Raw genomic sequence first — 26,284 nt, 5'->3', positions numbered from 1 at the left:
GGCCTGAATCGGAAACATATGTGCACATGTACATTGGCAAAGCAAGTGCTCCAATCTATCATTTTCGTCGGTACGTTTCCTTGTGCATAGTAGGCTCTGCCATCTTGTGGGCTACATCGGAAGCATACACGACATTTACGCCTCGCGCCAAAAATCTGACGGCTCTTATGCTGCCCCCTGAATTCTTCTGTAATTTTAGTACAGTCGCCATCATATATATCGGAGCGCCCAAGGTGTTCACAACATCTGAACATGCACTCTAATGCCCTGACAATAGAGGCGTGCTCAAATATTTGTGAGCACCTTGTACGCTCCGATATATATGATGGCGACTGTACAATGCCAAACAACAGCTTAGTTTTCCTTGAGTATAACTAGAAGTACCTCAGTAGCTCTCGGACCGGTGATGGCATGGATGTTTGGCGAGGTGCCTCCAGCAGCTTTTACTAGTGTTATACACAGCTCGCCGATATGACCCGTGGATGGGACGTGCGTACCGCAACATAGCTCTCTGAGAACAAATAGAAAATGTTGGAAAAGAGAACATGATAGAATAATAACCAAACCATTCATGCTTAATATTTGATAGGTGAAGTCTTCACTGTTTACAAAGTCGTGCCTTACTGCTATAGTCAGTATCAGACCGTAAAAAGTCTGCAGCGATTTTGATAGCCCACGCAGTGCAAGTGTCATTTTAAACGTCAAACTTCTATGAAATTATGACGTATACATAACACTTACACTGCGTGGGCTATCAAATCCGTTGCAGACTTAGTTTGATGCGACTATATGTACTTTTTACGGTTCCGTACCCAAAGGGTAATAACGGGACTCAATTACTAAGACTCCGCTGTCCGTCCGTCCGTCTGTCTGTCTGTCTGTCACCAGGCTGTATCTCATGAACCGTGATAGCTAGGCTGTTGAAAATTTCACAGATGGTGTATTTCTGTTGCCGCTATAACAACAAAAACTTAAAAAATAGAATATAATAAATATTGATGTGGTGCTCCCGCATACAACAAACGTGTTTTGCCGTTATTTGCGTAATGGTACGGAACCCTTCGTGCGCGAGTCCGACTCGCACTTGGCCGTTTTTTTGTGTAATATTTCTTCATAATCTGACAGAGTAATTGTATTTTTAGGATTCTATCCTACCTTTCTCACCAGGCGACCGATGCTTAGAACTTAATAAACTTTTCACCACACCAGCTCGGAAATTCTTACTTTGCACTTCAAAAACTGATAGCAAAGTTGCATTTTATTCACATGTAAGGCAAAGTGATCAAATCCAAATTTCGAGTTGTTTCTTATGTTTGCTGGTAGAATTGACTTTTAAATGATGATTTTGGATGAGAAATACACATTAAAACTTAAAACTTTAAATAACTATTAAAACTTACTTGGAAGGGAGCGGCCCGCCAGCTTCTACTACACGCAACCCGGTTTCTGGGTAGCTCTCTCCGGGAACCGTTAGTATGGACTCGTTTAGCTGCAGACTGTCTATCACACGGGATTCCACTGGCGTGTTGGCCTGAATTGATTCACTGTTGAAAGATAGTTATTTAGGATATAAGTGCGGAAAGTAGGAAATTCGCAACGAGTGGTGATAAATTAAATCACGACCGAAGGGAGTGTTTTATATCGACATGAGTTGCGAATTACATAGATATTCGCACGTGTATCGTACAACGTTTTACAGTACATATATTATGGCCCTTTAAATTTTCGACATGGGCACGAAAAGTGTTTATTCCCGCACTAGTGCGGAAAAGTAGCACCATGTGTACTGTAAACATTATTTATCATCTTTATAGTTACCGCTGGTAGCCATTAAGGCGTGCGGTTCCAAATCGAAGGTCAACAGTTCGGACCCTAATTCTGCTAGTTTTTTGGAACTTATGTTCTATTCTATAACATATTTGATATATTATACCAGGAGCGGTTCAGAAAAGGTAGATATCGTGAAGTACCCAAATTACACAGACTAATACCGAATATCCGAGTAAGGCCTTATTCACCATTTGGTTGGAAGGTGGTAAAAGCACTGTGATGGTAAGGAGGGTGCTAGGTGATAAAAACCGGGCAAGTGCGAGTCGGACTCGCGCACGAAGGGTTCCGTACCATAAAGCAAAAAAAAAAACGGAAAAAATTCAAAAAGAAAACGGTCACCCATCCAAGTACTGACCCCGCCCGACGTTGCTTAACTTTGGTCAAAAATCACGTTTGTTGTATGGGAGCCCCACTTAAATCTTTATTTTATTCTGTTTTTAGTATTTGTTGTTATAGCGGCAACAGAAATACGTCATCTGTGAAAATTTCAACTGTCTAGCTATCACGGTTCGTGAGATACAGCCTGGTGACAGACGGACGGACGGACGGACGGACGGACAGCGAAGTCTTAGTAATAGGGTCCCGTTTTACCCTTTGGGTACGGAACCATAAAAACCAAGTTATCTACTAAAACTAACACCCATAGGAATCACAAAAGGAACTAGATAACTCACCGGATCAACTCCTGCGCTCGCATCATCACATCCTGCGTCAGCCGTTGTCCATAAACCGACAAATTTAAAGACAACCCCTTATCAATAACACTAGACCCGGTCTGACACACCACACTATCCGGCAACACTTTCCTAACCGCCGCATTCAATAAATGCACTGCCGTATGATTCCTCATCACATTAACACGTTTCTCATTATCTATTTCTAATAACACTTCACTATCATAACCGAAATCATTGTCTATGGGATCCGTTATTGTGAAACTGCCTTTATGGAACACGAAATCGCGGATTTTAAAAACACTTTCCACTTTCAAATGAACTCTATTGTTTATATGAATAACGCCTGAATCCGCGATCTGCCCGCCTTCCTCGCAATAGAAATTAGTGTCTTTAGTTATTAGGTAATAAGGTTCATTTTCGGATGGCTCTAAAAAGTCTATCCATTCGCCTTCTTCGTTTAAAATTGCTGCTACTTTAGTTTTAAGAGGTTCAAATTGGATTTTATTATCTTTTATCGAGTATTTGTATTTATATGAGTCGTTGGTTGAGGTGATGTTATCTTTTTTAAGATTTTCTATGGCCTTCTCGAACTTTTGCGCTCTGCTGGCGGTTTGTTCTTGTATGGCGGTCTTGTGTCGTGTCTTGTGTTGTTGAAGAAGCTTCCAGAAGCCTTGTTTGTCTATGGTGACGTTGTTTAGTTTGGCGATGCGTTCGATCACGTCCTCTTGAAAGCCGTGGGTGTCATACAGTTTGAATACTAACTCCCCTGGTATTACGGGTGAGGTTTGCTTGGCCATGACCTGAAAAAGAAAATTAGATATTGACACATTCAACAGTGCTTTGAATTGCTACTGTCAACACAAGAATTTATTACAAGAGAAAAATAAGTCGAACCAGCGTTATTCTCTATTGAGAACGCTTTTAAGATGCGTCCACTCCAGTGGAGGCTATTCTAAAATTTATACAAATATCTTTAACAGTGTTGGCCAAAACGTTAATGCAATTGAAAATGTTGGCCATTATCATTAACCATTATAAATTGAACCTTAAACCGTAACGGACGATTACAGTTTACAATTCAATTTAAAATGGTTAATGGCCAACATTTTCAATTGCATTAACGTTTCGGCCAACACTGATCTTTAAATGTTCTTATAGCTTTGATATACAACTGGCATTCTTATTTCATGAAAATAACATCGGTATATGCAAAGCTGACTGAAAAAACGAAAAATGTCGGCGCCAAAAAGTCAGCCGCCATTCTTGTGACCTTGTGACGTCATAATATCAGGACCGTAACCAAGAAAAGAAACGTCAATTGTGAAGTGCAAATTGAACACTTGTTTCTGATATAGTGACGTCCTCATGCAAAAAAGATGGCCGTCACTTGATTTACAGATAATAAAACTTCGATTATAATATTAAAATGAAAAACAAATCATAACTATCATAAGTTTATATAACAAAATAGTAACTTAAAAAGATACTTTCATAATTTAATTTTGATAGGCGAATGTTCCTTTTATGATGTCTTTCGTCTATAGCACAGAATAAATAATAGTACTAGCCTACTAGGTACAGAAGACTCACTCTCTAAGAAAACGCGTCTGTTACGATCAGCACAGATATGGCCGCTAGGTGGCGACAGCGTCACGCGCGGCTTATTCCATTCCCCAAAATTGGGGTGGAACGGATGTACTTTTAGCTACCTGTAGCAAAGCGACGAAATCGCGGAGTGAGCCACGCCTGTCTATTCTATGTTCTACGAAAATATTTATCTATCAGACAACAAGCGGCTAAAAAGACAGAAAAGAAACATTACACTTAAAAACAAAAACATACTTCCTTAAACTCCGTATAGCCTCGTGGAAACCCGGCCATCTCCACGTCTATCATAGCCTCGGCCTCCGGGTGCTGCGACAGCAGATCTCGCCACTTCTTCACCAGCTCTGACCGCAATCTGAAAACAACATCATCATCATCATCATCATCATCATCATCTCAGCCATAAGACGTCCACTGCTGAACATAGGCCTCCCCCTTTGGGGGGTGCATGCCATAATCGCCACGCTTGGCAGGCGGCTTGGCGATCGCAGTCGAGTACACTGAATTTGAGGGACGCTGCTGTCCGTCCACCGGTGGTCTTGGACGTAGTTTAAGGACATACCCGGGTCCCAACATATAATTATAAATAAATAATAAATTATCATTTATTACGACCATCTGGGATCATACAAACACACACAACAAAATAATACATTACAACAAATTAAATTAGTTAATTAATAAAATTATATAACATTAACTATAATAAATAAATAGATTAAATATTGATTAGGTTAATTTATGAGGTTCAAATATATATATACTTACTTACTAAAGTATGTTGTTAAAGACAAAAGACAAAAAATTTACTTTGCCACTTGCACCATTCCACTAACCCGGGGTTAAGTGGTTAAACCGTTTTTTTTTTTTTTATTATGAATGGGCTTACTCATGGCCACAGACTAGCCGAGGCGTAGACGTGGCCTACGATGGAGCGAGCTCGCCCAGAAGGTGCCTGTTCACTCTTGATTTGAAGGTTGCCGGGTTATAAGAACACGGAAATATAGACGCCGGCAGGGAATTCCATTCCTTGGCAGTGCGCATAAGAAAAGTAGAAGCAAAGCGCTTCGTGCGAATTGGTGGAATATCTACCATGTAAGGATGGAAACCGGCCGTGCGTCTAAAAGTCCGATGGTAGAATGGGGACGGTGGAATAAGCTCGTGTAGCTCTTGGGCACACTCCCCGAAGTGCAGCCTGTAGAATACCGACAGGCTGGCGACTTTCCGCCGATGGGCCAAAGACTGAAGCTTAGCCGTTAGCTTCTTGTCGCCAATCATCCTCCTGGCTCTGCGCTCCACTGAGTCCAAAGCGGCGAGTTGGTATTTAGCTGAGCCATCCCACAGGTGGCTGCAATACTCCATACACGACCGTTAACCCAGTATCAAATTGTACCGGTATCCATGATAAGTCCAGGTTAAACTTTTTGATCGCGGGTTAGTGGGATGGTGGCAAGTGGTGCTTAGAGGTGTGAGACCACTCAAGTGAATGATATTACCGAATTTTTGTGACACGTAAAACACAAATTTCTACTGTAACCTTATCACCACACTAACCTCTTATAAGCCTGTTCCTCATGGTCTATAATCAGCTTGGCGTCCTTCGCTCTTAACTCCAGCTCTGGGCACGCGTGCCCAAGTGTGGAAGCTACTTCATCGTATAACTGTCTGCTGTCTATGGATACACACCACACTAACCTCTTGTAAGCCTGTTCCTCATGCTCTATAATCAGCTTGGCGTCCTTCGCTCTCGACTCCAGCTCTGGGTACGCGTGCCCAAGTGTGGAAGCTACTTCATCGTATAACTGTCTGCTGTCTATGGATACACACCACACTAACCTCTTGTAAGCCTGTTCCTCATGCTCTATAATCAGCTTGGCGTCCTTCGCTCTCGACTCCAGCTCTGGGTACGCGTGGCCAAGTGTGGAAGCTACTTCATCGTATAACTGTCTGCTGTCTATGGATACACACCACACTAACCTCTTGTAAGCCTGTTCCTCATGCTCTATAATCGGCTTGGCGTCCTTCGCTCTCGACTCCAGCTCTGGGTACGCGTGCCCAAGTGTGGAAGCTACTTCATCGTATAACTGTCTGCTGTCTATGGATACACACCACACTAACCTCTTGTAAGCCTGTTCCTCATGCTCTATAATCAGCTTGGCGTCCTTCGCTCTCGACTCCAGCTCTGGGTACGCGTGCCCAAGTGTGGAAGCTACTTCGTCGTATAACTGTCTGCTGTCTATGGATACACACTAACCTCTTGTAAGCCTGTTCCTCGTGCTCTATAATCAGCTTGGCGTCCTTCGCTCTCGACTCCAGCTCTGGGTACGCGTGCCCAAGTGTGGAAGCTACTTCGTCGTACAATATGCGCACGAGCCGATGGTTGCCGAATATGTCTGTGGCTATCTTTAGGGACGTGCGCATTATCTGTTTTAAGTTTAGGCTGGAAAAAAAAGGGGTTATGTTCTTATGTTAGTTAGAATTTCATTGTGATATTTTCGATGTGCTATTTGTTTTTGTACATTTAGACAAAGACAATAAAATATTGATTTTGTCACATTGATCGCACATCACCCGATTGTTCGCTAAGCATCCGCTGTTTATCTAAATATTGATTTAGATTAAAGGTCCGGAAGGACTGGCGTAATCTTAAGATTAAAAGTTCCTAAATAAATAAATGATATAATCAGCAGACATCGTACATTTCATGCCTATGGTAAAAAATAACCTAAAGAACAGTGCCACTGTGTACAAACTTGGAAATAGATCTTATAAAAGAAAATGTATCTACTTACAATATCTAACTAGCCAGACGATCATAAAACAAACAAAAAAATGTTGACGTATAAACAATTCAAAATATGTCTCACGAAAGTTTAATATCGAAAAAAAATTTACCGCCTACCTACTGTCCTACTCCTATCAGTACAAAAAGACGTTAGATTGAAACAATAGGCAACGGCTTTTTAAACCCCTCCACCTCGGCTACGCCTACGCCCACGCCTAGTCTACGCCTCGGCTAGTCTGTGGCCATGAGTAAGCCCATTCATAATAAAAAATAAATAAAAAAAAAGTGATTTTTTTTAAAAACTTCACTTGGTATTCGGGAGGTAGCCAGGAAGTAGAAGGAAGCGCTGGTAGCCTAGCAGTAAGAGTGTGCGACTTGCAATCCGGAGGTCGCGGATTCAAACCCTGGCTCGACCAATGAATTTTTCGGAACTTACGAGTATGTACGAAATATCATTTGATATTTACCAGTCGCTTTTCGGTGAAGGAAAACATCGTGAGGTAACCGGGCTGATTCCAATAAGGCCCAGTTTTCCCCTCTGGGTTGGAAGGTCAGATGGCAGTCGCTTTCGTAAAAACTAGTGCCTACGTCAATTCCTGGGATTAGTTGGCAAGCGGACCCCAGGCTCCCATGAGCCGTGGCAAATTGTCAGGATAGCGCGAGGAAGAAGAAGAATTTTACTTGGTATTCGGGAAGGCGCCGTCCGCGAGGCAGACGGCGAGCATGCGCGCGTGGTCGGCGAGGCGGCGGAACGCGTCGTCCAGTTGCGCCTCCGCGCCGAACTGCCCCGTGTAGCGCGGCGCACCCGGGCTGTTCTACCGACAACAGAACATGTCAGCGTAAGGGCTCATTTAGACCATGCGAGTTTCATTACATTGCGGGTTTTGATCGGTCGATTGAATTAGACGTAACCAACAGTCCGCAATGTAACTAAAATTGCATGCGTCGAGTTCGCGCGCCGTGTTTGTGTAATTAAAATTAGTGATGTACCGACTATTGATTTGGCCGACTAGCCGACTAATCGGCGCTAGAATGGCCGATTAGTCGGCTAGTCGGTCAGATCATTAGTTTCGTCTAAGTTCGGTTCAGATGCACTTAAAAACAACCGTTTTACCCCTTTCGTCGCGCTCATCATCATGTGAAAAGCTTATGTAAATATTTGCTGTTTATTTCTTTTTGCCCTGTTTTTCTGTCATTTATTGATAGTTCCATTCAGCCAAATTATTAAAAAGATTTTGGTTAAATATCGTATTATATAACATTTTATTTATTTAAGAACCAATAAATAAATACTTTATGTCATGTAATAATATTTTTTGTACGTAATAAATATTTATTGTCAAAATAAAAAATACATACAGTTTGTGAACATCCATTGACAATGATAGTTCCATTCAGCCAAATTATTAAAAAGATTTTGGTTAAATATCGTATTATATAACATTTTATTTATTTAAGAACAAATAAATATATACATACTTTATGTCATGTAATAATATTTTTTGTACGTAATAAATATCTATTGTCGAAACAAAAAATACATACAGTTTTTGAACATCCAAACTCTTTGGTGGTGTCGTATGGATTACGGTCAGGTTTGGCGACTTGTCTGTGGTGTTTCTCATGTCATGACGTCACGCGCTCCGATTGGCGTTTACAGTCACGTGATACTGGGCATGATTTTAAATACTTTTGATTATTTTTAATTAATTTATTACGCATATTTACACTTGCAAAATATGATTTTCAGCATTCTAATATTCCCTGCTATGGTAAAAACATAACATGTTATATATTCGCGATGCATGTCAACATGCCTATTGCCCCAATTTTTCCGACCGATCTGGCAGCATAGTAATGCAAAAATGGTAATAGAAAACCGGGATGATCGTTTACGAAATTGGCCAATCGACGTGTTGTTTTAGTATCTAGTAGTATCTAGACCATTTCAGACCTACGCCAGTGTTACCTGCTCAATCGCCTTCATAAGGGGCTGGAATAAGTCCGTATCGTAGTTGGACTTGGCGCCTTGAATGAGGGCCGTGGCCCGCTCGAGACCCATGCCCGTGTCCACGTGGTGCTTGCGGAGCGGCTTCACTGAACCATCGGCTTCCCTGCAAATAAACCACGGTAGATCAAGCCATTAGCTAGGTCCACACAGAGCGAGTATACGCGCGAGGCAATTTCCTCGCGCACAAAACGGCCAGTGTAGACGTGCCTCGCGCGCGCCGAGATACGTCTACACTGGCCGTTTTGAAGAGGTTAGGGGCCATCCATTAATTACATCACACGTTTAGGGGGGGAGGTGGCCAAGAAAATGTGACATGTTGTGACAAGGGGGAGGGGAGACTCCCCAACTTTGTGACGTCACTTTAACTTCCTCAGTAACCGAAAATTTATTTAAATTATTTTATCCTAGAGATGCCTCGAATACTGAATTTGGCAGAATACCGAATATTCGGCGACCGAACATTCGGCACGACATGCGAACATTTTGAGTCACAATTATTATGAAAACTGTTGGCCAATAAAGCGCAACATTTGCTAAGATTTATATTTGTATGTTGAACAAAATTAACGAATGTAGTTAGAGTCAATCAAATCAGACTCATGATAAAAATAAAATATTTTGTAATCAACAAATGCTCAAAAACGTGCCTTCGTATGTAGCTACTATTCAATAATAGATTTTAAATAAGAAATATACCTAGTTTATGGCTATTTTTTGTGTAATTTTTCTTTTTAGGTAGATGCAACAGATATGCGGTATTCGGCCGAATAGTAGGTAACATTCGGCCGAATACCGAATATTCGGCAAAGTAACCGAATACCGAATAGTTCCCGAATATTCGTGGCATCTCTATTTTATTCCATGTACAGTTAAATAACAAGTTTTTGTTAGTTAAATTTTCTGTCATTGTCTACAGTGGCCGTTTTGTGCGCGAGGAAATTGCCTCGCGCGTATACTCCCACTGTGTGGGCCCGGCTATTGACTGAATTCGAGGTATCCGTATGCTTATAAAAATAGCTATATGTTCAAGTAGGTACAGTCAGAGTCAAAGTAGCCAAGTTTCGTTGTCACACGTGTTACGATATATTTGGCGACTGTCCGTCACTATCTTGGAGATGCTGACTGTACTTCTAAATAAAAACTTTTTACAAAAAAAAGAAAACCGACTTCAAAAAGGATCAAATAAAATATTATCCTTTTTAAGTCTATGCGTTACCAACTGATATGTTTGAAGTCGGTGCCAAGCCAACTTTTGAAGCATACCATGATTTTGGTGCGATTCGATAAGGATGTACCTACGTTGGATTGCCTTACACGACGACAATGAACGTACTTTCTGTAGGTACCGTCGACGTTAAAAATATGTTTACACTTTTCGTCTTATAACAAAGGAGTAAGGTGCAAAAGTGTAAACATATTTTTGACGTCGAATGTACCTAAGAACACACGATCAAACCTTCTTGGCACAGTCCGTACCATGTTTGTCGGCACGCAAGCGTGGGATTGGGACTGAAGTTATTTCCCGTCCCTTATTCAGAGGACTACATTTCAAAATATAAAACAATTCAAGGAATTTACTTTCTTGCCAAATTTCACCTAAAGCGGTTCAGTTGTTTAGCCATGAAAAGGCGACAAAGAGGCAGACAGAATTACTAACACATTTATAATTAGTTATTAGTACAGTTCTAATGGGATTTATAGTCATAAAGCTGATTATTTTTGACGGGTATTGTTACTACTTGGCTTGGCACCGACTTCAAACATATCAGTTGGTAACGCATAGACTTAAAAAGGATAATATTTTATTTGATCCTTTTTGAAGTCGGTTTTCTTTTTTTTGTAAAAAGTTTTTTATTTTTCCATTTTTAGTTTTAACGCATTGTTAAGAGCGCGACGCATGAATGAAAAACGACATCATGATTAACACTAAATTCGTGTATCTACTTTAATAAATATGTAATCAGGAATTTTCTCGAGTCCGTCTCGACGAATTATAATTCCTGTCACTACACTAAATCCATCCTCCGCCCCGCCACTGACCCAATCCCTCAACCCCCCCGATCAGCGTCGCTAACTTAGCGAATATGTCAATGTCAAACTCGTGGTAAGGCTACACTTGCACTACATCAAATTGGCGGTGTTCGGAAGCAAATGCTCGAGTTACTTTAGAAAACACCGAAATCACTTTACACGTGCCTTTAAAAACTGAGGAGTTCCCTCAATTCCTCATGGATTCCATCATCAGACCAGAACCAAAAATAATATGGAAACACCTAGGAGGCAACTCCTTCCAAACAAAAAAAGATTTACTCAAATCGGATCACAGGTGCCGGAGTAATCGCTGAACATACTACATTTAAAATCATCATCATTATCATCAAAACAATCATCATCATCAGGTCTACTTCATCAAAGTGGTGGTTTTCGGGAGAAAATGCTCGACTTGCTTAAGAAAACACCCAAATCACCATGCATGTGCCTTTAAAAATTGAGGAGTTCCCTCAATTCCTCATGGATCCCATCATCAGAACAGAGCCAAATTAAAATGGGACCAACTCGGAGGTAGCTCCTTTCAAACAAAAAAAGAATTACTCAAATCGGACTACGGATGTCGGAGTAATCGGTGAACGTACATAGAAAAAAAAAAAAAAAATAGCCACAGCCGAATACAGAACCTCCTCCTTCTATGAAATGGAAGTCGGTTAAAAAGGAGACGTCAATGGCTGAATCTCATCGTAATATATAAGCTCGCCTTAAGTCTTATTCGTTCTCGTTCGTTCATTTATTGACCAATTATTTTTACAATTGACATCACAGATTGAACTTAGCATAAAATTAGATTATAAAATGCAAGCTATTATCCATCGGCCCCAAACTAGGCACAGCCTGTATCTCGGGAACCGGAAAAATAGATTTTACTGGCTCTTTGACTTTTAGTTTAGATTTCACTTTCAGTGGCGTACCTCAATCTATATATTTATCTGACATTATCTGGTAGTTGAAATCCAGCGGCGTGGAAAAGGCCACGGATAATAGATAACCAATCGAAATTGAAATTATTACCTATTGCAAATCAATTGTCTACAGTGAGTATTGTTAAAAAATGCGCCGTATGATTAACAGTGGGTAGCTACTAGAGATGCCACGAATATTTGGCAACTATTCGGTATTCGGCCTATTCTTCCATTTCGCCGAATATTCGGTATTCGGCCGAATGTTGCCTGCTATTCAGCCGAATACCGAATATCTGTTGCATCTCCCTAAAAAGAAAAATTACACAAAAAAACCGGCCAAGTGCGAGTCGAACTCGCGTTCCAAGGGTTCCGCACATCACCCAATTTTTAACAATGTATTTTTTATATGTGAAACGCTAGTGAATTGCCTTTAAAAAAACCCACAGGGGTCGGATCAAAAACGAAGTAATTAGTCCGACTCACGCTTGACTGCATATTTTTAATAGGTTTTCCTATCATCTATAGGTAAAGAAGTATTTAGTGTATTTTTTTCATAATTTTAGACCCAGTAGTTGCTGAGATAAAGAGGGGGGGGGGGGTCATTTTTTGCCTATTTTCTTGATTAACTTCTACATTGTTTATCCTTAAATTATAAAAAAAAAATATTTGATATTGTTACAATGAGCTCTTTCATTTGATATGTAACACAATATAGTTTGAAAAACGTTATTTTTTAATTTTCTCATTTACCCCCCAAAAGTGGCCTCCATTTTTAAAATTTATTTGTTTACGTTACATGTCCATCTTTGGGTCACAAACTTACATATATGTACCAAATTTTAAATTAATTGGTCCAGTAGTTTCGGAGAAAATAGGCTGTGACAGACGGACAGATAGACAGACAGAAACAGGAGTGATCCTATAAGGGTTCCTTTTTTCCTTTTGAGGTACGGAACCCTAAAAATACCCAAAAACTAGGTATATCTAATATTTAAAATGTATTCTTGGAAAATAGTTAGACACGAAGGTAGGTACGTTTTTGAGAATTTGTTGATTACAAAATATTTTATTTTTATCATGGGTCTGATTTGATTGACTCTACCTACATTCATTAATTAAAAATATATCATATCAAACGTTGTGCTTTGTTGGCGAACAATTTTCATAATAATTGACTCAAAATGTTCGCATGTCATGCCGAATATTCGGTATTCGGCCGAGAGAGGGGCAGAATATTCGGTATTCGGCCAAATTCACTATTCGGGGCATCTCTAGTAGCTACCATCTTTCCGTGTTTAGTCTTACGAATTTATTACATGTATTAAGATCAAACGAAACCGTACTTATTACAGCAAACACCGTAATGACGAGCATTCTTGTTATTATTACGCTAACATTGGTGTCATGTGCGATGAAAAGCCAAGGACAGAAAATACGTAAGATATTTATTTAAATAATCTTTGTAAGCTTTTTAAAACAAAACTCCTTGGGACTTAGACATATCAAATGTAGGGAAAATCAAGCTCTATCCAATTTCCATTTTAATGATTTAATACACCATAAAATCAATTATGGCCACTAGTGTATCTAAAGACAATCACAATAAGACCCTTTTTAATAAAATAAATCTCCTAATTACGTCAAAATCAGAAAAAAACATGGTAACAAAAAGAGAAACTTCGAAATTTCGAAGCCGGCGGGTATCTTGTCTGCTGCTAACTATACCAACACATACCGGGTGTGCCATATCTGTCCTGATCGTAACAGACGCGTTTTGTTAGTGAGTGAGTCTTCTGTAGCTAGTACTATTATTTAATTCTATGCCTATGCTTGATTCACCTATTTTTAAATTACCTATAGAAGGTATCGATCATTTTACCTAAAAATTGACTGATCTAAGTTTATAATACCTAAGCTCAAATTACCTAATGCATAAAACACATAATACACGCAGTGGCGTAGCTAGCATGGTTGGCACCCGGTGCGGAAATTGTGGGTGTCACCCCAAAATTCAATCAAAATTGTAAAATATATTTAAAAAGAGTATTTATAATTTTTGTTAAATAGCTCAGGATTTACATCGCTTTCTTTTTACGAATTTTTATAGGTGGCACTACTAATGTTTACGGTCGGTGACACCCGGGGCGGACCGCCCCTGCCGCCCCCCCCCCCCCCCCCCCTAGCTACGCCACTGAATACACGATTTACCTAATGCTCGCTTTACCTACAGCCGATATACCTAATGCACGAAGCACCTACAGCTGATATGCCTAATGGACGATACACGTAAAGCGGATATAACTAAAAAATGAACAATGTACCTTATGTTGATTTACCTAATTAAATGGATGAAATACTTAAAACTGTTAAACCTATCGAACGAAATATCTAAAGTTTATATACCTCCTGAACGAATTACCTATAATGTCGATATACCTGCACGAAATACCTAAAGTCGATATAGGTAATTAGGTATCAAAATTCCTAAAAAGTTGCCGAATGATCAAGTGGCAACTCAACCCAATAAATCGTATGATTTCCCAAAACTTAAAAATACACTTTTTAAAACGCTACGTTTTACGTAGTAGAATGATTTAGTAAGTCTAATACATAACACAAAAACGTGTTTGTAAGTTAACATCATGTCGATGAAATAAAAGCCGGTTTTAGTACACCCTTAACTGTCCTCCGGTGGACCTTATTCCTTTTGTAATAAGGTCCACCAATGGACAGTTAACAATGTGGGCGAGGTACAGTCACCTGCAATAATAAGTTACACTTTGAAGGCCGCAAAAATATGTGACGCGAACTTATTTGTAGAGCCATAAGAGCGTGTCACATATTTTTGAGGCCTTAGAAGCAGTGGCGTAGCTAGGGGGGGGGGGCGGCGGGGGCGGTCCGCCCCGGGTGTCACCCATTTAGGGGTGACAACCGACCGTGAACATTAGTAGTGCCACCTATAAAAATTCGTAAAAAGAAAGCGATGGAGTAAATCCTGAGCTATTTAACAAAAATTACAATTACTCTTTTTATTAAATATATTTTACAAGTTTGATTGAATTTTGGGGTGACACCCACAATTTCCGCACCGGGTGCCACCCATGCTAGCTACGCCACTGCTTAGAAGAGTAACATATTATTGCCGGTGACTGTACCTAGCCCGTTAAAAATATTTCTTTTCCCCAGCCGACTTCGCGACGACCTCCGACGGCTCTCACCTGCCAATACGCTACAACGACGAGTTCTGCACAGAGCACGCCTGCCGTGAAGCGTGCTGGAATAGAATGAGACGCAACACGGGGTACTGCTACAACTCGGACATGTGCGTGTGTTTTGACAAGTAAACGCATGTCACACTGTGTTTTATTTGTTAACCTTATAATAGAACTAGTTGTAACACCGCCCTCTACCTACAATATAGTACAACAACGAGTTATGCAGAGACCGCGTGCTGGGAGAGAACGGGACGCAACACGGGGTACTGCTACAGCGAGGACATGTGCGTGTGTTTTGACAAGTAAACGCATGTCACACTGTGTTTTATTTGTTAACCTTATAATAGAACTATAGTCGTAACACCGCCCTCTACCTACGATATAGTACAACAACGAGTTATGCAGAGAGAATAAAACACAAGACATAAGTTTACTTGTCATAACACGAGTAAACTTATGTCACACTGTGTTTTATTTGTTAACCTTATAATAGAACTAGTTGTAACCCCGCCCTCTACCTACGATATAGTACAACAACGAGTTATGCAGAGAGAATAAAACACAAGACATAAGTTTACTTATCATAACACGAGTAAACTTATGTCACACTGTGTTTTATTTCTTAACCTTATATTACCGTTTTTTTTGCATTAGAAATAAGGTAAACAATCTTGATGTGTCTTTTAATTGAAAAACACATTTTAAAACTAAGTTACGGCAAATATGTAACCATTATGAATCTAATACGATCATTTATACTCTTCTGCCTTTCATAAGTTTTTGATTTATAAAAAGCGTTTTTCAATTAAAAGTCATGTCAAGATCGCTTACCTTCTTGCAAGTTCTTTCTAATGCTAAAAAAACTGGGCAAGTGCGAGTCGAACTCGCGCACGAAGGGTTCCGTACCATAATGCAAAAAAAAAACGAAAAACAGCAAAAAAAAAACGGTCACCCATCCAAGTACTGACCACTCCCGACGTTGCTTAACTTTGGTCAAAAATCACGTTTGTTGTATGGGAGCCCCATTTAAATCTTTATTTTATTGTGTTTTTAGTATTTGTTGTTATAGCGGCAACAGAAATACATCATCTGTGAAAATTTCAACTGTCTAGCTATCACAGTTCGTGGGATACAGCCTGGTGACAGACGGACGGACGGACGGACGGACGGACGGACGGACAGCGAAGTCTTAGTAATAGGGTCCCGTTTTACCCTTTGGGTACGGAACCCTAAAAAACGAACTATAGTTGTAAAAACGCCCTCTAAAAACCAAAATTGTTACTTTGCTATTCTACGAAAAGATAACGTGCTAAGTCAATCAGTGCTAACCCGTTATACTTATTTGCGTATTTTTTACCTGCAATTAATGACACCGCTCTCCCACCGCAAAAATAAATATAACAAACCGCCACCAAAATAACCATACTCGACACGTGTTTCGCCTCTCTACGAGGCATCCTCAGGAGTTGTTAACGGTCTGACGCCCGGCAACGGAAAGACCTGTCTAGAACAGTGTTGCCAACTCGAATTTTGAAAAAAGGCTAGACTATTGTCTACATTATGCCAAAATTTATTCACTTGAAATTAGACACTCAAAACTCATACATTTTTCAAATGTATGATGCCTTTTTCTACTGACAAGAAATGCTTGACCAACTTTATATAGTCCGTCGACGTCCATCCGTCCACGAAAGTTAAAATTCATATGAAAATATGAACCACATAAGGCGATGCTGCATATTGTTGCTGCCAATTTGGTGCAACCTTGGCTTAGACTAAATTATGCTAAAAAATATGCCAGATGCTAAATGGAATATTTTGGTGCCAAAGCGAGTGAAAATATGCCAGATCTGGCATCATTTATGCCAAGTTGGCAACACTGGTCTAGAATAGTCGGCCATATTTATGGTTCACCTTTGAATTGCCGACAGATATTTCATCGAATGTTATTTCGAAGACAACGTTTCAAGTATTTTCATTTCATCGACAAGTCACTGCGTCGAAGAATTGATACTAGTAAATTTAAATCTGGGACTTTTAATTGGCACTCGAGTTATTTCGTATATAGTTTATTAGACATGTGTAAGTAATGCTCGTAATATCACAAATGAGATATCTCTCGTACACGTAATATGGCATTACGTATCTCTCCGCGAAATCAACCAGTACTTCAAACATCACGCATCACGCGAGCTGCACCGAGCGCGCGAGCGCCAACGACCGGCCGAAGCGCGCGAATTGGATTCAATTCCAAATACATTGACTCGCCGATATGAACGGTCAGTTCAAGTCTACGCACGGAGCGCGTAATGTGTAATGTCACTTGTGATAGTGTCATGTTTGTTCGCCATGCCATGCCATCATTGCTTTGTTATCTCGCTCGCACTCGCACTCAGTGCTCGCTCGCTCTCGCTCTGCGATGCTTTCGGCTATCTTCGGAACCATTCGGATAGGTCCGCTCGGCCGATCGCCGCGGTTTAAGTTGTCACTCACTCATATTTTTACGAATATGATTTTCTGCAATAGATTTAAAACTCTAATGCGTCCGCGTAGAGCTTAAATGTTTTCATATAATACAAGAAGGACGCGGTCAAATGGAGTAATTTATTTGCGATTTTGAATTTGACGAAAACCGTTTATTATTTATTATTGTTGTGAAATGTTTGATAGTTTGCTTGACTTTCGCGGTTCGCGGCAAACTAAGTACGAGTTAATACTTGTTTATCCTTTAATTTAATTGTGAATTAGTGCATATCGAGACTGACTGTAGAAATTCGAGATGTTTATAAAGACTGATTGAACTAAGTTGCAAATACGAGTATAGTTAAATTAAATTGTGAAAAGTGTAAATAATAGTTTCGTTATGGCAACATTCTGATAATGTATTAGTGCTGGTGAGTAATCGCTTTTTTACGGACTCTTGGCGACTTTAACTTGATTGACCTATTTAAAAAAAATGGCTATAAACGAACTACTTTACAGAGACAGACCCAAAGCGAGCAAAATGTACGCATTGTTATAGAATACTCGCCATATCGGGAACCTCCATAGGCAATTATCTACCTCCGAAACTTACATACATATTACATAATTACATTATTTTATAATTTATAAGAACTAACACAAAATCTTTCACATAAAGGTGACAAAACGCAACGCGTAATAAATAGATCGATCGCCGATACGGATACGAGACGCCCTAGCATCACTAGAGTGCTGTATGCGCTGTAAGAGATAGCTGTAATGTGGCCGTCTCGCGCGCGCCCGAGCGCTGTTTCACGTTCGGGTCATGTTTCGAATGATGAGTGATGTGATATCTCATTACGTCATTACGTGTTCGGAAAAGTGATGTGATATAGCATCACTTTTCGAAGCACTGTTTCGCGCATGTCTATAGTTTATATCGTGGTATTTCTTTACGGGTTTTCTTATTTCATTTTGGATTGCATTTAATAAAATTTATTACGCATAATATTATTACAATATGTAATATTTGACTTTGATAGCCGTTCGTTTCTGTTTGGGGTCGCAGTTCTAACCTAACCTAAACCTACTTTGAAAGCCGTTAGTTTCTGTGTGGGGTCGCAGTTTTAACCTAACCTAAACCTACTTTGAAAGCCGTTAGTTTCTGTGTGGGGTCGCAGTTCTAACCTAACCTAAACCTACTTTGATAGCCGTTCGTTTCTGTGTGGAGTCGCAGTTCTAACCTAATCTAAACCTACTTTGAAAGCCGTTCGTTTTTGTGTGGGGTTGCAGTTCTAACCTAACCTAAACCTACTTTAAAAGCCATTCTTTTCTGTGTGGGGTCGCAGTTCTAACCTAACCTATACCCACTTTGATAGCCGTTCGTTTCTGTTTGGGGTCGCAGTTCTAACCTAACCTAAACCTACTTTGAAAGCCGTTAGTTTCTGTGTGGGGTCGCAGTTCTAACCTAACCTAAACCTACTTTGAAAGCCGTTCGTTTCTGTGTGGGGTGGCAGTTCAAACCTAACCTAAACCCACTTTGAAAGCCGTTCGTTTCTGTGTGGGGTTGCAGTTCTAACCTAACCTAAACCTACTTTTAAAGCCGTTCGTTTCTGTGTGGGGTCGCAGTTCTAACCTAACCTAAAATGACTTTGATAGCCGTTCGTTTCTGTGTGGGGTCGCAGTTCTAACCTAACCGAAACCTAAAATTGTTACAACAGAAAAATATATTAAAGTAATACGTCGAACAAATGAATTGCAATGTTGAGTAGTTGTGCCAGTTAAAATAATTTGAAACGAATCAGCGATCAAGTAATATTCGATGAATAGTATTTCTACGCAGTAAGAAAAATTGAAATAAATAGTATATGAAACAAAATAACGCCAAACAATATTACTAGTACTAACGTTTCGATGAATCGTTGTCGATGAAATAATATTCGATGAAAAGTTTGTCGGCAAAACAAGGGTACACCCATATTTATACCTTGACCACTCCCCCCCCCCCCCTACTGTGCAAGTGTGAGTGAGATGGAAAAATTGGTACTAACGGCGATGACGCAACATTCAATTGTTCGTTAAGAATCATCCACCTATATCCAGTTGTTCCAGAACACTCAAACGCAATCCTTTTCCGCAAACATGTAAAATATCAAAAGAATGATTCTCAGATAAAGTGTGGCCTGTATTTAATAAAATAAGTGCTTTGCAAAATTGTATTTTTCTGGATGGTTATGACTGTATGACGCAGCATGCTCCTTATACCTAGTAGTGAAATTACGGCCATCATACCAATACGGAAAGGGACAAACGATTATTATCGGCTTGTCAACTTTAGTACAGTACCCGGCGATATACATTGCACATCGGTATTTAGAAAGAGACAATTGGAGACGTCAAGAGAGAAAGAGACAACGCTCTACGAAGCAAAAAGGGGGTAAGTATTTGGATTTTTATTCAATTTGGCAGAGAATTTGGGTCCGTTAAGTCATGGAACCACTATTACTTTTTAAGATAATTTTTAGGGTTCCGTACCTAAAGGGTAAAAATGGGACCCTATTACTAAGACTCCACTGTCCGTCTGTCTATCTGTCTGTCACCAGGCTGTACCTCATGAACCGTAACAGTTGAAATCTTCACAGATAATGTATTTCTGTTGCCGCTATAACAACAAATACTATTACAAACAGAATAAAATATATATTTAAGTGGGGCTCTCATACAACAAACGTGCTGATTTTTTTGCCGTTTTTAGGGTTCCGTAGCCAAATGGCAAAAAACGGAACCCTTATAGATTCGTCATGTCTGTCCGTCTGTCTGTCCGTGTATGTCACAGCCACTTTTTTCCGAAACTATAAAAACTATACTGTTGAAACTTGGTAAGTATGTAGATGTATTCTGTGAACCGCATTAAGATTTTCACACAAAAATAGAAAAAGAACAATAAATTTTGGGGGTTCCCCATACTTAGAACTGAAACTCAAAATTTTTTTTTCATCAAACCCATACTTGTGGGGTGTCTATGGATAGGTCTTCAAAAATGATATTGAGGTTTCTAATATATTTTCTTTTTCTAAACTGAATAGTTTGCGCGAGAGACACTTCCAAAGTGGTAAAATGTGTGGTTTTTTTAGTACATTCTTCTCGTACGCGGATTCGCAATGGCGGTACAGTCAGCAGCAGAAGTTGCTAAGCGGGCGAGGTGTTCAAAATTACCTTGACACGCTCTTATTCTCTTAACAATAAAGTCGAGTCAACCGCATACTGAACACCTGGTCCGCTTAGCAACTTCTGCTGCTACTGTACTATGGGGGTCACGCAGCTTAGCTTCGCGAACCACTAATCCTAATACCAAAGAGAATAGATAGTATAGAGGGCTATTGCCAAAGTAAATTTTGTAGTCACGGTACATTTACTGCCATCTATCGACACGATTAAAACTTAAAATAAAATTGAAAATGTATCAAATATGTTAACGTATAAATGATTTTTAATTTTTATTATTCCATACTGACCCATGTTCTTGATATGTGTTAAAATTGTTAAATATCAAACGGTGTCTAGCTGAGAATAGGCCAAAGGTGTGTGCGCCATCTATTCGAGAATGACTTTTTCTTGATTTTCGAGGAACGTTTTTTTCTTAGCCTTTATTTATCTTATACGGAGTTATATATATCTCTGCTAATTACTAACCTGTTGCACTGTATGAACACAATATTCCATATCTCCGTAAGGCTGCCATCCGGGTTGACATAGTGTATTTCAGTGCAGGGTCCGCAGGGCCCAGTGGTGCCCATCTCCCAGAAGTTGTCTGCCGTCCCAAGGGCTTTGAGCCTGCTGGCCTGGACGCTAAAAGACAGATTATTTAAATGAAAATCCGTAACTATCAGATATAGGGAAAATCTCAGATTTTTCAAGGGATTTTTAGCCTTATCTAAAAAATCTAGGCTAATGCATAAACTAAGTTAAGACTGGTTCTTATAATATTGTCTTCGGTGTACTCATGAAACGTCGGGATGTAGTATGAATTCAATATAAGTACGCGATATAATCCGTTTCAATAGTTTTATTTCACTGGTTCTTATGTTATGTAATAATTCCATTTTTTTATGTTGAGTATGTATATATAAGTGTACAATATAGCCTCTTAAATATAGAGATAATTATAAAGGTCACTATGAAATAAGCCAGTATAAAAATAAGAATGTGTTTTGAAACATACAAGCATTGTTTAAGGCTGTAGGAATAAAATTAAAATCGTATAAATATGCATGATTTGGTCTGAATAAAATATAAATATATGCATTAGCTGCCATTGAAAGTGTTTTCATTTTCTTATTATTATGAATATGAATATTATTATAATATTGCCTGGTTTGATTAGGTAATTAGCTATTTACTATTTGGCCGTATTTAATAGTAATAAAACAGTTGAGAACCATTTCATAAAAACTTGAATATTTTAATAAAAGTACTTACACGTCCGTGAACCGTAATAGCTAGACAGTTGAAATTCTCACAAATGATGTATTTGCCACTATAACAACAAATACTAAAAAGTACGGAACCCTCGGTGGGCGAGTCCAACCCGCACATATTCGGTTTTATTTATTCTATACTCACCTGCATACACTGCCTGCATAGGAATTTCTACTGCTGAATATACCCTGTGACCTGAACACATGTTGGGCTGAGGTAGACTAATCTAAGAGATGCAGTTATGCATTAGAAGGAGCAAGCAACATGGCTTGTAGGAACAGCTGCCTTACATTGGCCTCCGTTAACCCAATAATGTGTATTGTGTATTACAGTTAGAGCACATAAGACTTGATTTTTTCATACAAAAAAGACAGGTCTTTAATACATACTGTCACACATGGCATGAAGCCCTCCCCACCCTGTTGCTGTGACCAGAGATGTGTACTTGTATTTAAAATGCAAGAACAAAATGCAAAATACCTATTTTGTATTTTGTATTTAAATACCTTTTGAAGAAAACTATTTTGTATTTGATTTGAAATAGTTTTTGGGACCTACCTATTTTCTATTTTCAAAATACAAAATACTTTATAGTAGGTAGTAGGTTATGTAGGTAGGAGTTACAATCTCTTCTGATTTACAATCCTGGATACTCTCTCATTCTTTTAACATGGTACTGTTTTAATCTGTTTAGTAACGCCGCACATGACCACAAGCGTATCGAGTGGTTAAAAAAATGGAATGTTGATTGTTGCGAGGGTTTAAAGGCACGAGAGGAGAACAAACTTTTCTGCTCTGGTGAAACACAAACGAGAGGTTTTTATCACAGTATTATACTAGCTGTAAAACATCACAAATTAATGCTTTAAAAGTTGGCCGTTAAAAACCATCATCCATACATCCTACTTAATATGAGCAAACAACTAGAAATTTGCACTTTAGATAGAATAGAGGATTGATTTCAAAGAATAAAGAGAGTCTTTTTAACTCGGAAATTCCGAGTAATACTTTTTAATTCAGACTTATTTAGTCGTATGGCATGCACAAAGAAGGACAATCAGAGTATGGCCTTGAGGTCGCTAAGCCAGGCAACCAACTCAAGGACTAGGTATTCACTACTCAGAGTACCTTTTATCGCAAAGTGTTTGTACGAGTATTTTTAAAAAGTATTTTGATAATACCTATTTCGTATTTTGTATTTAAATACAAATTCAAAAACTATTTTGTATTTTGCATTTGAAATAGTATATCAAGGAAGTATTTGATTTTTGTATTTAAATACTTTTTATAAAGTATTTTTCACATCTCTGGCTGTGACGTAATACGTGGATGAACCGCAATTCATAACATAACTGTAATAGTATATTACGATACAAGTGCGAAAAATAGGAAATTCGAAACGAGTGGCTATAAATTAATACACGACGGTAGGGAGCTAGGGAGTGTTAATAGACACGAGTTGCGAAATACCTATTCGCACATGTATCGTACAACGTTTTACAGTACCTATCAACCTTTAATTTTTCGACATAGTTACGTAATGTGCTAATTATCGCACTAGTGCAGTAAAGTAGCTCCATATGTACTGTAAAAACAATTCTTACATTTACTCTAAGCATCAAACAAGTGTAAAAGCCTTACCCTAGGGCTTTCCAAATGTCCCTGCACTCCCTGTCCTCCGTGATGCAAATGATAGGATCACCCTCGAAGTATGTCACCACCAGGTCTTCCGGCTTGAACCGGTACGGGCCCAGGAGCAGATCCCATGCCATTTTACATGCTTCTTTCTGGAAATTATAAAAACGGCTTTTGGAAAAAAGACATTTAGGAAATTTGGAACAAATGACTTTTGAAATGTCTAGGTTTTGGTTTTTGAGCTGCATTATTTTTTAGTCAAAACTAGTGCCTACATCAAATCATGGGATTAGTTATCAAGCGGACCCCAGGCTCCGATGAGCCGTGGCAAAATGCCGGGATAACGTGAGGAAGAAGATATTTTTTTTGTCATCATTATTCTATTCCAAAACTAAAGCTCAAACCTGTGACACTCCTTCTTTTAGGCATTCTCAGCTCCATTTGGCTCAGCATTGCTCCAAGCAATTATTAGGGTTGACACAACTTGACTTCATTTTACATGCACGGCCACAGATAATGACTTGAATTTTGACAACCCCAAATAGCCGAAAGGGACTATCCCTTTTGTCAATATTTTGTTGGCCTATATATAATTATATATAATAATATGTATAGTGTATACACTTTAAATAGGATTTTTTAGGAGGGACACGTAAGTTTTGGGAAACTACAAGAGACCCAGTTGTACCATAAAAGTAACATGTGGCTCACAAATTGTGGTTTGTTATTCCAAATCATACCTTATGATAGTCCCCAAAGGACCAGTTTCCAAGCATCTCAAAGAAGGTATGATGGTGTCCGTCAGAGCCGACCACTTCCAGATCATTGTGTTTCCCTCCAACGCGGACACACTTCTGAGAGTTGACAGCACGAAGGCATGGAGGCTCCACTCGACCGAGGAACACACCTTTAAACTGAAAAAGATCAAGCTTTGACTAATGATTTAAGCTTTTTTAATTGTATCATAGCTCATTGAAAACCATAGGGGATATCTAAGGATGGGTCTTACGGGCAATATAAAATAGTACTTGTTCAGCGGTGTCACTCACAAATTCGAGTCAATTAGAATAGAATAGAATAGCCATTATTGACCAAAAAATTAAATTTCAGTACATATTACATTTAAATAAATTCAAATTTCATTTATATCAATTAGTTTTAATATTTTTTATAGTTCGTTTTTTTTGTTGTTACTTGAAAAACACATTTTATAAATAAGTTACGGCAAATATGTAACAATTATGAATCTAATACGATAATTTATATTCTTCTGCTTTCATAAGTAACAGTTATTGATTTTTAAAAAGCGTTTTTCAATTAAAAGACATGTCAAGATCGCTTACCTTCTTGCAAGTTCTTTCTATGCTAAAAAAATGAACTATAAGTTAAATAAATAATTTTTAATGTCATTGCTTTTTAATAATTATTTCATTCTGCCTTTTTGGCATAGGTCTTCCCCAGCTCTCTCCACAGCTCTCTATCCCTTGCCGTCCCTATCCAATTTGGTCCCGCATGCTTCTTGATGTCATCCGACCACCTCATTATTGGTCTCCCTTCTCTCCTTTTTCCATCTCTAGGATACCATTCCGCTACTTCTTTATCCCACTTATTTTTACCTTCCCTTGCCATATGTCCAGCCCATTTCCATTTTAGCATTTTTACAGTCACTGACATATCCTGAATTTTTGTCAATTATGCAGCTGCAACTAGTTGTGACCAATCACACGCATGATGCGAACTTATCAACTATCGCGTTGTAGCAGAGGCACACCATTCATGGTCCATTCTTATTGCCCGTAGGGCCAGTCCTTCTTTAAATATATACATATATATAAATTTTAAATAACAGTCTTTAGATATACGTCAATGATAGGGAACTACCAAAGGCAATCAGTAATAGTGATGGTCTTCTATTCTGGAATATAAATAATATAATATTTATATGTGTTGTTTACCTGATTCATGCCAGCATTCACGAAGGGCACCGAGGGGTCGCACAGAGGCACCACTGAGCTTGATTTTACATGCTTATGGCCGTGATCATGGACAAAATAGTCGATAAAAGTGCTTCGTATAAAGCTGCTCGACGACTTCATACGAACCAGCGACTTTTCAAGTCCAACTCTGCTTCGAACCGGTATTCGTAACATTCTTATAGGTTATACTGTTCTTCTCAGTTTTAATCGCACAAGAAAATGATAAAAATAATACAGATTCCTCGATCTCAATGCATTTTAAGATACATAGATGAAAATCGGTCTAGTTTAGCCACTTTTGTTTACGTAAATGTAAAAAAATAATAGATTCGGAATCACGCATAGACAGTAAAATACTAAACTGACATTGACATTGTCAGACGACGAAAAAAAATAAAGAAGAAAACAAGCAAACTAAAATACCATTTACAAGATTTTTTATTTCTTAATATAAAATATAAATGTATTAAATTTCTTATTAATATTATTGATAAAAGAACTATTGTACACTGTCAACTATTATCTTTTCATACCAATATATTGTATTTTTTTAGTCGTTCTTCGTAAACTGAAACGTAAAATTTGATGGCTGCCAAGTTGACAGCTGTGCTGTGCTGTAAATGGATTTATTCCAGAAATTGTTTTTTCAGCAAA

General features: G+C 38.8%; 1 protein-coding gene across 1 annotated transcript in view; it reads right to left on the bottom strand.

Annotated features, from left to right (window-relative positions):
- Positions 1-25,958, bottom strand: part of LOC134673418 (alanine--tRNA ligase, mitochondrial) — a 33,316-nt gene extending 7,358 nt beyond the window's left edge. The window contains exons 1-11 of the mRNA XM_063531404.1: positions 25,610-25,958; positions 24,395-24,568; positions 23,661-23,806; positions 21,234-21,389; positions 8,867-9,011; positions 7,579-7,712; positions 6,367-6,552; positions 4,350-4,467; positions 2,505-3,307; positions 1,401-1,544; positions 385-511 (exon numbers count right to left, since the gene is read on the bottom strand). Coding sequence (XP_063387474.1) covers positions 385-511; positions 1,401-1,544; positions 2,505-3,307; positions 4,350-4,467; positions 6,367-6,552; positions 7,579-7,712; positions 8,867-9,011; positions 21,234-21,389; positions 23,661-23,806; positions 24,395-24,568; positions 25,610-25,804 — 2,328 coding nt within the window. The 5' untranslated portion in view covers positions 25,805-25,958. The remainder of the gene's footprint in view (positions 1-384; positions 512-1,400; positions 1,545-2,504; positions 3,308-4,349; positions 4,468-6,366; positions 6,553-7,578; positions 7,713-8,866; positions 9,012-21,233; positions 21,390-23,660; positions 23,807-24,394; positions 24,569-25,609) is intronic.
- Positions 25,959-26,284: the final 326 nt, after the last annotated feature.

This window comes from Cydia fagiglandana, chromosome 18 (assembly GCF_963556715.1).
Source record: "Cydia fagiglandana chromosome 18, ilCydFagi1.1, whole genome shotgun sequence".
Classification (NCBI taxonomy): domain Eukaryota; kingdom Metazoa; phylum Arthropoda; class Insecta; order Lepidoptera; family Tortricidae; genus Cydia; species Cydia fagiglandana.
This window is presented reverse-complemented; position numbering and strand designations above follow the sequence as displayed.